This window comes from Carcharhinus amblyrhynchos, chromosome 34 (assembly GCF_965287045.1).
Source record: "Carcharhinus amblyrhynchos chromosome 34, sCarAmb.v2.hapA, whole genome shotgun sequence".
In the NCBI taxonomy this organism is placed as follows: domain Eukaryota; kingdom Metazoa; phylum Chordata; class Chondrichthyes; order Carcharhiniformes; family Carcharhinidae; genus Carcharhinus; species Carcharhinus amblyrhynchos.
The window spans coordinates 22,108,053-22,121,512 of record NC_137357.1 but is presented as its reverse complement, the minus strand read 5'-3'; the positions used below and the strand labels follow the sequence as shown (position 1 = coordinate 22,121,512).

Here is a 13,460-nt window from a genome sequence, read left to right as displayed (position 1 = left end):
AGAATAAAGCAGTCCAAAGGATTTTGTGTCAACGCATCAGATGCTGGAATTCAATTTGTTTTCTTGCCTGAAATCAGCCTGGATTTATTGGCAGTATACAAAATTGCAGCTGCAGGTAATCTATAAATGCTGAGATGTTCAGTCATGCAGCTTTCCTGGAGAAAAACAGCTGAAATTCCAGCTCCATGACTTAAGTTTTCACAGATCTGATTTATGATTGTCACATGTATGAACGTATAGTGAAAAGTATTGTTTCTTGCACGCTATACAGACAAAGCATACCATTCATAGAGAACGAAACAAGAGTGCAGAATGAAGTGTTACAGTCATAGCTAGGATGTAAAGAAAGATCAACTTAGTGCAAGGTAAGTCCATTTAAAAGTCTTGACAGCAGCAGGGAAAAAGCTGTTCTTGAGTCGATTGGTACGTGTCTCTGACTTCTGTATCTTTTTTCTGAAGAAAGAAGGTGGAAGAGAGAATGTGCAGAGTGCATGGATCCTTAATTATGCTGGCTGCTTTGCCAAGGCATAGGGAAGTGTAGACAGAGTCAATGGATGGGAAGCTGGTTTGTTTGATGGATTGGGCTACATTCACAACCTGTTGTAGTTTCTTGCAGTCTTGGGCAGAGCAGGAGCCATACCAAGCTGTCATACAACCAGAAAGAATGCTTTCAATGGTGCAAGAATTGCTGAGAGTTGTAGCTGACATGCCAAATTTCCTTAGTCTTCTGAGAAAGTAGTGTTGGTGGGCTTTCTTAACTGTAGTGTTGGCATGGGGGGGAACCAGGACAGGTTGTTGGGAGCTGGAGGCCGAAAAAATTGAAACAAGATGTTGCAACTTGGCCATATACCTGCATGCATAATGCTGGACCTTGTAAACGAAGGTATGTTCAAGGCATTGCATTATTTGGGGAGCTGATATTTATCACTGACTAACAGTCATGGGTCAGTTGTGTTTCTGAGTTTTGTGGGGTCTTGAGTGACTCTAGAACATTACAGCACAGTACAGGCATCGGCCTTCAATGTTGTGCCGACCAGCGGAATCAATCTAATGACCCTCTAACCTAATCTATTCCAATGTTATCCATGTGCCTATCCACTGACCACTTGAATGCCTTTAAAGTTGGCGAGTCCACTACTGCTGCAGGCAGGGCATTCCACGCCCTTACTATCCTCTGAGTAAAGAGCCTACCTCTGACATCCGTCCTATAATTATCACCCCTCAATTTAAAGCTAAATCCCCTCATGTTACACTCTGACATGAAATGAACTGCCTTGGAAAAATAGAGGCATTCAGGAGGGTATGAGATGGTTATTTGAAGAGAATGTGCAGGGGACAGGGTAAGAGCACTCAAAACTCATGGTGCTCATTTGGAGGGCTGCTGCAGACACGATGGGCCGCATGGCCTCTTGCTGCAGCGGAAGAACTCAAGTGATAATTGCCGCCTGCGTTTGTTAAACATAATAAGAAGTCTGACAACACCAAGTTTAAGTCCAACCGATTTATTTGATGGTAAACTCACAAGCTTTCCTGACTTTTCTGTTGACTGACTGCCGGCGGAGGGAGCTGCGGTGGCGCGCGCTCGGATTTCAAATCGCAGCACGTGACGCCAACCCTCAACCGTCGCTTCCCTGATTGGTGGGGCCGCCCGCCACGTGGCCTGGGCGCTCTGCTTCCCATTGGTTGGTTTCGAATCCAGCCGCTCGCGCCCCTCACAGGGTTTCCGTTGTGGTCGGACGGGGCGCTCTTCGCCAGGATGAGTGGAAGGTGGGTGTTTGATGGTTGTTTACTGACTGAGTGTGAGGTGGTGTGTTTTTTCCCAACTCCCACAAACGCTTCATTTCCCCAACTGAAAATAAACAAAAAAGTATGTGTATGTTGGAAATCTGAAATGAAAAAGCACTCCAACCCCCTGCTCCGCGGTAGAGCTGAGCGAGCCGGTGTCTCCCTTCGAGTGGTGGGTTTCTCTTCAGAGTTGGTGCTGTGAATTCACATTGCACTGCAATCCCTAGCTCTTCTCTCTCTCTCTCTCTCTGTCTCTTTGCAGCAGCTGTCAGATACGATCTCCGATCCGTTTCGAGTCACTTGCAGCTTTTACTTTGCTTTACCCGGGGATGGGGAGGGAAAAGGCAGTGACACGTTGGTTAACACTGCTGCCTCACAGCTCCAGGGTTCCCGGTTTGGGTGGGAAGAGTGATCCGTGTCTGTGTCGAGTTTGCATGTTCTCCCCATGTCTGCGTGGTTTTCCTCTGGGTGCTCCGGTTTCTGAAAGACGTGCTAAATTCTTTCTTGGTGTACCTAAATGGGCATCGGAGTGTGGCAACTTGGGGATTTTCCATAGTAACTTCATTGCAGTGTTAATGTAAGCCTTGGCACTAATAAATTTAGAGGCTGGGACATGACCGCTGTTCTGACAGTATCTGGAAAGAGAATGGCGTCTGGGTGACACTTCCTCAGAGCGTCGGAGAATTGTCTTGTGGGACTTGAAACATTGATCTCTCTGTCTCTCCATCGATGCTTTCTGATCTGCTACATTGCTTTCCAACACTTTTTTTCAGATTTCCAGCATTCGGAGTATTGGTGCTTCTGGTAGAAGGAAGGGCAATGTTTGGGGGCTGAAGGTGGTTGTCATTGCTGTTGGATTATTTTGTCTGTAGTGAATCATTTGGAGCCACGAGGCTTTGCTGTTGTACCTTCTTGCTTCACCCTTCATCTCCTCTTCCCTGTCCATCTCCACCCCAGCTCCTTTTAAATGTCAAAAACAGAAAATGCTGGAAAGTCTCAGCTGATCCCTCAGCATCTGTGGGGAGAGAATAGCACCAACATTTTGAGTCTCAATGATGCTTTGATTCTATCCTCTTCCTGCATGCTGTCAGACCTGCTGAGATTTTCCAGCATTTTCTGTTTTTGTTTCAGATTACAGCATCTGCAGTATTTTGCTTTTATCCTTTTTAAATATATTCCAGTTGACTGGTGTCAGTTTACGGTTTCCACACTCAATTATCTGGAGTAGGTCGCAAGCCCAGAACCACCTGAATGAGTTGAGAGTTTTACCACTCAGCAGCAAGTGGCACAATATTAGTAAATGGCTATAATTCGGACTTCGGATATCCAAGGAATTGCTGGTACTGGGAATTACTTGACATTTGAGCTGAGAACTGCTGATTGTCTCTTGACAATGCATGACCTTCTATTGACAACTGCAGTTGTCACTAACTGGTCTCTTTCAGTTGTTAAAACAATTGTCTTTATTTTCTCATTTTTAAGACTGAATTTGAGTATGGATCGTAATGGGGGTGTAAATTGGATTGAAAACAGAAATAACAAATTTCCCTCGCCATTGGACCTGAGGCCATCATTTGGAAGGTTTGTGAATTTTTGATAAAGAAGGAAGGAATTTGTAATTAGTCATGTATGTAAATGACAGTCAAACGATTTTTAACTTGGAGTGTACAGTCCACAAGGAGTCATGTAAATCTAGGATAATGTTAATTATAGAATTAAGTAACACAGGAGGCCATTAAAATAATTGTATTATTGCCAGCTCTTGAGTGGTATAGTTTCCTCATTTTTACCTGCAAACCTTTCCTTTTCAAGTATTTATCCAGTTTCCTTTTGCACATTGCATTCAACCTGCTTCCTGCACTCTTCCAGATAATTATAACTTGTTATGTTCATTTTAAAAATATCTAATTTTCCCTCAGTTCTTTTCGCATTTAACATCTGTGACAGATTCAGCGAGAGACTGACTGAAAAACACCAATCACGAGTGAGAGAGGGACTGAGATATATGTCAGTCCACAGATATCTTGGTATTGTTTGCACTGTATTGGGGCCTAGAGAAATATGAGTGAAGTATAAGTTGGCTGGAGTGATGGGGCCCAGGGGAGCCTTAATGTGGAGGGGGGTGGGGAGGAGGGGCAGCAGGAGTGTGAGGCAGTCTGAGCAGGAAGTGGAGCATGAGGCAGCTGAAGCGATGGGGTCCATGGAGGCCTGAGCAGAGCATCAGACAGCTGGAGTGGTGGGGCTCTGGGATGACTGCTCAGCATGAGGTAGTCCAAGTGATGGGGCCCTGAAGAGCCATAGTGAGACTCAGGCTAATTATGACTGAACCATTTGCTCTGATACAAGTGACCCCATAATTAAGGTAGCTTTCAGAGAGCAGAACAAGCTAGGGATCAGCAAGAGAGGGACTTGCCAAGCTGGCCTCTGCACATTAAGAGAAGCCAGTTGTTAGTTCCTGTCCTACAGCAGAGCCTGGCTTCCAGTCATCTCAGACCTCCCTTCCAATGGACCAAGACCCTTCTTTGCTGGGGCTATGTCGTAGTTGGTGTGCAACAGTCATCCCAAATGAAAAAAATCCACACACAAACATTTTCTACACAAACACTGTTTCTACAAGGTTGGCTTTGCCGATTTAAAAAAAAACAAAGTGGTCAGATGTCTTCATGACCTCCCCTGACATGAAAACCTCATGACTCTACGCTCATACACACCCTGGTCCAGAAGCAGCATGTCACAGCCATCAATGCCTGTGCCCCAACCCTACGTACAATGAATGTAACAAAGGAGACATCCTATTCTTGCCTCGACCAATTGCTGTTTCGCATCCCAAAGGGAGACAAACTGATTCTCCTTGGTGACTTCAATGCTAGAATCAAGAGGAATGCAGATTTTTGGACTGTGTTAGGCTGGGAGGGCATTGGAAAATAAATCCCAATGGAGGCCTCTTTCTACTTGGAGCATGATCTTATCATAATCAGAGGAGTACAAGAAGAGCAAGTACAAGACCTTATGGTGACAAGTCCAAATGAGGGATTGCAAAGATGTCCACATCACCTGCACCATGATTGGGCCAACGACAGAAAAACCTCTGCTGCAGGGTATTAGTATAGCTGGACTGACAGACCCCAAGGAAGAAGATCCACCTATGCCTCTGAACTAACCTGATGTTGACCAATAAGTTCAAGCTGCAGAGTGTCCACAGCACTTGGTCTGCCCTATAAGATGATCAGCACCTGTGTGGAGATGCTCAGTCTCAACTAGGAAGTGCCAAGACCTGTTTAACGAGAACAACCAGAAGATCTGGGATCTCTTAGACAGCAAACGCAAAACCTTCCTGAACTGACCGCTCCGTCAAAAGTTGAATGGGAAGAAACAAGCCTGTAGAAAACTAAAGGCTGAGGTGCAACAAGGAACCTGTGACCTGAAGAATAGGTGGGGGTGGAAAGATGCAGGTCACTTTGCAACTCATCGACAGATACTGTGCAGTTTCTTCAATGCAATTAAAACCAACTACAATCTGGGCACTCGGAGAACCAAAAACAGACAGGTGCTCATCAAAGATTATCGAAGGAGCAGTCAGTGTCCACTGGGGAGAGCACTTCAAAGATCTCCTCACAAGACTGAGCCTTCGACGCAAGAGTCATCAACAGCATCCCGTAACACGGTATCCGTCTATGTTGACACAATCCCAGCTCATCAAAAGATCGAAAAACCATTCAACACCTGAAAAATAACAAAGCCTCTGGTGCAGATGGAATTTCTGCTGCAGTATTGAAATACAGTGGAGAGGGACTCCTGCCTCATTCATGATCTCATCTTATCTGGAAGAAAAAGAGCATGGTGGGAGATCTCAGAGACATTGTGGCCATCTTCGAGAAAGGCAATAGGTCCGGCTGTGGAAGTTATAATCAACTCCCCTCATTTGTCAACCCCCATCTATTGCGGTTTTATTTATCCATGTAATCTCAGTTTGTAGTCCCAAAAACTTCACTCAGCTGCCATTTAAAATGCTGAACTCTTACCTTCCCCTGTCATTCTTATGGGGAAAGCACGTGCTGTCCACGTGTGGACTCTGCATGTGCAATTTTGCATGTTGCGATAAGTTGAAGATATGGTGTAAGTGTACTTTATCACAAATAATCATGATGCAGAAAGAGCTACATGTGTCCTGTTCATCAGTTATTAAGTAAAAAGTTATTACTTTTAGCTTGATTGTCTGCTCTCTGAATGTGCTGTTGCTTGTGAAGTGGCAATAGGTAAATATGGCATAAGTGTCTGTTATTGTTGCTCATGAAGATGACAAAAAAGGCACGGAGTTTTTAATAATTTTTTTTCTGTTTGAGGTATGATCATTCGGCAGGCCACTGGAAAAACTTGATGGTCTTAAAATACTGGAACTTTAGGTCAGCTGGACCACAGGAACAGACAGTTGAAGTCTGGTTTAGACTCCCATTCAAAGAATGCCACCTTGTGTGGGCTGTGATAGAAAGATAAAATGTTAATGGTACAATTTGTGTGACAGATGGAATGAAATGTGGGAAAAGATTAAATTATTCACTGGATTCACTGGAGATTTATGAGATTGATTCCTGAATTGAATGTGACAAATGTCTGGATAGGTTCTTCAGGAATCCATGTAGTCTATTTTTGTTGTATTTATCATCTATTGTACGGTGTGGTGTATCTGACCACAGATTGTCTGTTATTTCACATGTTTTTCTTCCTAAACTTCAATAGTAAAGCTTTCCAAACCTGTACAATCTTATTCCTTTATTCACTGAGTAACCGTCTCATATCTACTTTAAACAAAACGTTATTGGTCCCCAGCCACATTTCCCACTGTATCCTGGGATCTGGCCAATGATGATGACAAGATAAGCAGACATTTCTTCACTCAGCTGTGAATATTTGGGGTTCTCTAACCAGAAGACTGAATTTGTGGTTCTCTCCCTTTATCTAAGGGATATATGGATTGGGCTGAAAACTGGAGATGTGGTTAAAGATCAGTTATAATGCTACTGAATGCGACAACAGGCTTGAGAAGCTGAATAGCCCACTCATGCTCCTATTTGTTCTTGGCACAAAATGCTTACCATTCATTAAACTGGCATTTTATTACAAAGTTGTATACTTGCAGACAATAGATCATTAAATTGATTATCCACTTGGATTTCAGTGATTCAATAATTATTAACTGGCTCCTTCTGCTCCTGTTAGGGAAACTGTGCAGTTTCAACAGTCAACTTTGTACCACGTTAGCAATCAAAGTTTGTGAGAATGTCAAGAATTGTTGGATTTCCTGAAGTCTTCACACTTCACTGACTACCTATTGTATCTTGCAGGTGAATGACTTCTGTAATTTGTAATCTGTAATTTTGTAATTTCTTTCAATTTTCAGAAATCTAAAAGTTGACCTTGACATCATGGGCCCTGATGTGGCAGCAAAGCACTGTCCATTGACAATGTGTCAGAAAAATGAAGTAAGTATTACAATAACTGTGTCCATGATAGGTACACTCATATAGTACTATCTCTGAGGTAGTGTCAGCCCAAAACTGCACTGAATTGCAAGGAGACTTGTCCGCTCTTGACGCTTATTTTGAACGTAGATCTGATTTTGTTTACATTTCACATCTACATTAATTTACTTGATCAATGCAGAAGTTCATTGCTGAATACGATGTTACTCTGTATTTTCCACAACCACATAGATGGATTGTATTCGTCTTTATTATGTCAGCAGGCAATGACATTTGAAGCAACATATTTTCAAGTTAGAATTACAAATGCAACTGTATCCTTTGGAAAAAAAAGTCTTGAGCTTCCAAGGATTATCCAGCAATACAGCCACTTAAAATGTTTATACTAACACAATGTAGGAAGAATGGCTTGGTATGGTATGAAGTGTGGTGCCATCAATTAATCGCCACAGATTTATCCCATTAATTGTTGCTCAGTTGGTAGTATTCTCCCCTGAGTCACAACAGCTCCTTGATCAGGTTCTGCAGAAGGGCTTGAGTACAAAAATCTATGTCAATATTTCAGGGTATTGTTGAGGAAATGCTGCATTTTTGAAGGAACATCTTTCAGATGAGACAGTACAATGAGGCTTTGCTGAAATTCTTAGTTAGATGTTGATGATTCCATAACCTCATTTCAAGTAAGAGTAGCGGTGTTAGCTCTGGTGACCTGCCAATATTGATTTGTCAATCAAAATTACAAAATCAAATCTGGTCATTATCACTTGCTTTTTGTTGAAGTGTACCTTGTGCAAATTGGCTGCTGTGTTTCCATTGGCTGCATCATTGGAGAAGTACTTCATTGGCTTTGAAAAACTTTGAGACATGCATTGACATGAAGAACACTTTGGATGTGCAACTCTTTTCGTGTTATTCTTGGGCAACTTTCTACTCACCACAACTCAGAATGGTCTCTCCAGAAATAACCCAAATTTGAAAGAACGTATTTGAAGTTAACATAGTACTGCTTTTGTTGATGTTGATTGGCACGAATGAAGTGCAGGTGGCCACAAAACAGCATACCGAGTAGAACAAATGGGTAATTGGACCTTTGAAGGAGTTGAAATAATGTCAAATTCCATTAAAATTACATCAAACGTTGAAATATTAAATTCAATTGAAATTGCATTAAATCTTTGATGTAAGCAATATTTGAATCTTTTCAGGTCTTTTTAAAAAGTCAAAGTTGTGCTGCATCTGCTTGGATAAATGAAAAATCTGCGACTGAAGGAAACTTAGTGAAACTGTGTGATATTACAGTTTTTAATGGTTCTGTCAGGTAACTTTTGCATTATATACTTCTAAACCACTCCTGGATTTTGTTTAAATATATAAATTACAGGTTGTGGCCTCATTCTCTGCAAATATTTACCACAAAGTCATAACAGACTTGGGGTAACTGATGGATTCATTTGCCCCTCTTTTAGTAACTCATCGTAAGCTGGTTCCATAGCAAGGGCCTCTGTTCTGTGGTAACCAGGAGAAAAAAAAACAATGGCAACTGAGAAACCACTGGTGCAAAATGTATGGATGTCAAGAGATGGCAAAATTTAACTCAGCTGAGGTACCCTTTAAGGTTGAAAAGGTTGGCAAAACCAGTCTCTTACATTAGCAAGGAGCATTCAGTAGGGTGGATGATGTGTGGAACTGTAAACTTATTAGGTTAGGCAGTTCACTATCATCGCCCTCTTTACCAGTTATTGAAGCTATCAGATTTGTTGAGTTTCTAGAATTGACAGGCAAACTGTCAAGGTCAATATATTTTACTGTTAAGAGTTGTGTTTTTTTTTGAAAAGTTTGAGTGACAGCACATGTCTTTTTGTGACTTAACCCACAGATATGAGAACCAAGATTTGGAAGACTTTGTTTCAATGTGTAACGAGGATGTGACACAAGTACGTCATTTGATATTTTATCATGATTTTTGACTATATGTAAGAGTTGGGGGTGAGGTAACTGCACCACAGTCATGGTGTTGAACTGTACCCATGGATCTTTAGTTTGATGGCTGGTACTTTCTGAGCCTGCTCACCTCAGCCAGGACATTGGATGGGATGCTGCAATGATCCCAAAGCACCAATTTAATGAGAGAAGAATAAATTACCAGTTGATCACTATCCACCAATAGATACTGAAAAATTGGCATGTAGGATATCAAATTAGCACAGGTTTGGACTTGCCTGTTATTCTCATTGGTCAAAACACTTGGTTTAGTGTACTAGACGCAAAATGATTGGCACTGGACTGTTTCAGGAGGACTTGGTCCAGATTTGAAGCTACACGTAGAAGTTGTACAGAGGCAGTTGTGATCTACTTTTGTTGTCAAGAATATTTGTAAACTTTTCTGCAGTGAGCATGTAAAACTACTATTTTGCTAGCAATTGCAGCAATCCCTCATTGAACACTAACATGTTCCTGAAAAAGACGTACAAAAAGAAAGAGTTTCCTGTGAAAAGCATGGAATAAGGATGTGTTCTTGTCCTGACCTGTGATTTTTCAGATTGAAGGCTTTCTTGAACATATTAAATTTACTTTAAACATGATGACACATGTTTGAATACACTGTCTAATTTACATGGTAGGATGGATTCTTCAATCACTGCAACTCTTGCCTCTTAACGTAAACAGTTGCATCCTGCTCAGCTCCTTGCTCGGGGCGGAGTTGGCAGTAAGAGCTTGAGAGGGGCAGAGAGGCTCAGGAGAGACGTGTTGTTGGAGTATGGTTATTTTCCAGCTGAGTTGTGCGGTCATTTGATTCCAGTGTGTTGCTGTAGGTTCTGACTGAAATGTGCAATTCGCAAAATAGTGGTGCACGTGCAGTAACTGCACTGAAGCAAATAGGGGCGATGCATGGCTGCTCCATTTGGACAACTTTCCTCCCTTAAAAGCAACACTAAAGTGAAAACGGAGTCTCAGAATGTGCTTGAAATGGAGGCTATTTGTACCTACACGGACTATGTGAATGATGTCCTGATAAACCCAATCTTGTGTCCAGTGATAAGTGGGACTGTGCTGCTTATGCTTGACCAACTTTAACTTCAAGCAGCTGTAAAGCTAACTGGTGTTCCTTGCAACAAACGTAGACTTAAAACTTTGCAAGGCACCTTCTAGGAGAGAAAATAAAGCACAGGTTATATTTGAAACCAGGATAGCACTGGGAATTTCATCATCCCTTTATCATCCGGGCTACCCTGCACCCTCCTCAGGCCTCAAAATGAAATCCATCCCTTATGTGCCTCAGATTGGTGCTCGGTCCACTGTTAGTTGTCATTTATGCTAACGATTGAGATGAGGATTTAGTAGGCATGGTTAGTAAGTTTGCAGATGACACCAAGATTGGTGGCATAGTGGACAGTGAAGAAGGTTATCTAGGATTGCAACGGGATCTTGACCAATTGGGCCAGTGGGCTGATGAATGGCAGATGGAGTTTAATTTAGATAAATATGAGGTGAAGCATTTTGGTCTATTGAACCAGAGCAGGACTTACTCAGTTAATGGTAGGGCATTGGGGCGAGTTATAGAACAAAGAGATTTAGAGGTACACATTCATAGCTTCTTGAAAGTGGAGTCACAGGTCGACTGAGTGGTTGGCATTCTTGGTTTCATTGGTCAGAACACTGAATACAGGAGTTTTGAAGTCTTGTTGAAGTTGTGCAAGACTTTGGTAAGGCCACACTTGGAATACTGTTTACAGTTCTGGTCACCCTATTGTTGAAAGGATATTATTGAACTATAAAGAGTGTAGAACACATTTACTATGGTGCTACCAGGACTTAATGGTTTGAGTTATAAGGAGAGACTGGATAGACTGGGACTTTTTTGTCTGGAGCTTAAGAGGCTGAGGGGTGATCTTACATAGGTCTATAAAATAATGAGGGGCACAGATCAGCTAGATAGTCAACATTTTTTCCCCAAAGGTAGGGAAGTCTAAAACTAGAGGGCATAGATTTAATGTGAGAGGGGAGATATACAGAAGGATCCAGAGGGGCAGTTTTTTCGCACACAGGGTGATGAGTGTCTGGAACAAGCCGCCACAGGCAGTAGTTGAGGCGGATACAATTTTGTCTTTTAAAAAGCGTTTGGACAGTTACATGGGCAAGTTACAGTTGGACAGTTATGTGGGCAAGACGGGAATAGCGGGTTATGGGCCAAACACAAGCAATTGGGACTAGCTAAGGAGTTTAAAAAAAAGGGACAGCATGGACAAGTTGGGTTGAAGGACAAGTTTACATGCTATAAACCTCTGACTCTATGAAACATGTCTCTTCTGTGTTTTTTGTGCCTCTTTTAAACCTCTTTCACTCTGGCTGTAATGTATGCATCTTCAGCTTGTTCGTTCTACGTACCTCAACTGCTCTAGAGGTCATTGATTCCACACCCTGTATCCTAGGCAACTTTGCATGCTAAACTGCATTTAGGGCTTCACGATCATTCTGAATTTTTGAAGTAATTCTTCTCAATGAATTATAGCACTTAGATACTCTGACCTGTCTGAGATGTTGGTGGGAAGTGAGGCTTTCAAGCCGTCTGCTGCTAAAAGCAACAGTGCCTTTAACTTCAGTCAGTGAATTCCAGTGCCATCTTAGTGACAGACCTGCTGACCCAGTATGGAATTGTTATTTGCCAATTACACAGATTCAAATAGGTTGTGTATGAATTACTGCAGCCTAGCTCCAATCATCTTCAGAAGCATCAGTGACCTTTTTTCCATCATAAAGTCAGAAGTGAAAATGTTCACTGACATCATACAACATTCAGCACAGTTTGTGACTCTTCAGATACTGAAGCAGTTTGAGTCCAAATGCAACAAACCCTGGACAATATCCAGTAACGTACAGCACAATGCATGAAACTTTGGGGCAGCACGGTAGCACAGTGTTTAGCACTGCTGTTTCACAGCTCCAGGGACCTGGGTTCGATTCCCAGCTTGGGTCACTGTCTGTGTTACAGAACCTAGAAGGTTCACTAGGCTGATACCAGAGATGAGGGGGTTAGCCTATGAGGAGAGATTGAATAGACTGGGTCTGTACTCGTTGGAGTTTAGAAAGCTGAGGGTGGATCTTATAGAGATGTATAAGATAATGAAGGGGCTAGATAGGGTAGAGGTAAACAGATTCTTCCCGCTCAGAAAGAATAGCAGAACTAGAGGGCACAGCCTCAAAGTAAGGGGGGTGGGGGGGGGCACAGTTTAGATCGGAGTTGAGGAGGAACTTCTTCACTCAAGGGGTGGTGAGTCTCTGGAATTCTCTGCCCATTGAAGTGGTGGAGGCTACCTCGCTAAATATATTTAAGTCACAGGTAGATAGGTTTCTGATAGACAAGGGAATTAAGTGTTATGGGGAGAAAACAGGAAAGTGGAACTGATCCATTTCAGATCAGCCATGATCTTATCGAATAGCAGGGCAGGCTCGAAGGGCTAGATGGCCTACTCCTGCTCCTATTTCTTATGTTCTGTGTGGAGTTTGCACATCCTCCTGTCCAACAAGGGAGGATCTAACCATTTCCCTTGACATTCAATGGCATGACCATCACTAAATTCCTTCCTTCCACCTCCTCCTCCTCCTCTTCTCCACCCCCCACCTCCCCATCAATATCCTGGGATTATCAATGGCCAGAAGCTGTACGAGAACAACCGTACAAATACTGTGGCCACTAGAGCAGGTCAGAGGCTCAGATGCTGTGGTGAGTAACTCATCTCCTGGCTCCTCAAAGCCTTTCCACCATCTACAAGGCACAAGTCAGGACTGTGATGAAGTACTCTCTACTTGCTGGATAACAGCACTGTGGATGTCCCTACACCTCAGGGACTGCAGCAGTTCAAGGAGACAGCTCGCCACCATTTTCTGAAGGACAAATAGGAATAGATAATAAATGCTGACCAAACTAGTGATGCCTACGTGTTGTAGAATGAATTAAGAATTTTAAGAAGCTGTAAAACCATCATGTGTAAATTCTGAATGTTTGTTTTGGAGTGCATTTTTACACCCGAGTTCTCGTTGCAATAGGAGAATCTCTCATTGGAAGAGCATTTACCCAAGGCACGGAGGAAAGCAGCTGGTAAAGAATAAACATTACTTTTTTTATGTACTATTTATAAGAAAATTATATTTACAAAGTATGCTGTTGAGTCTCCAATGCAGTGGATCATTTCTGGA

General features: G+C 42.4%; 1 protein-coding gene across 2 annotated transcripts in view; it reads left to right on the top strand.

Annotated features, from left to right (window-relative positions):
* Positions 1-1,745: 1,745 nt before the first annotated feature.
* Positions 1,746-13,460, top strand: part of LOC145361425 (uncharacterized) — a 37,107-nt gene continuing 25,392 nt past the window's right edge. For both annotated transcript variants that reach the window (XM_080217167.1, XM_080217166.1), the window contains exons 1-6: positions 1,746-1,767; positions 3,268-3,366; positions 7,184-7,265; positions 8,471-8,583; positions 9,142-9,199; positions 13,311-13,362. In XM_080217167.1, the coding sequence (XP_080073293.1) occupies positions 1,757-1,767; positions 3,268-3,366; positions 7,184-7,265; positions 8,471-8,583; positions 9,142-9,199; positions 13,311-13,362 (415 nt within the window). In that variant the 5' untranslated portion in view covers positions 1,746-1,756. The remainder of the gene's footprint in view (positions 1,768-3,267; positions 3,367-7,183; positions 7,266-8,470; positions 8,584-9,141; positions 9,200-13,310; positions 13,363-13,460) is intronic.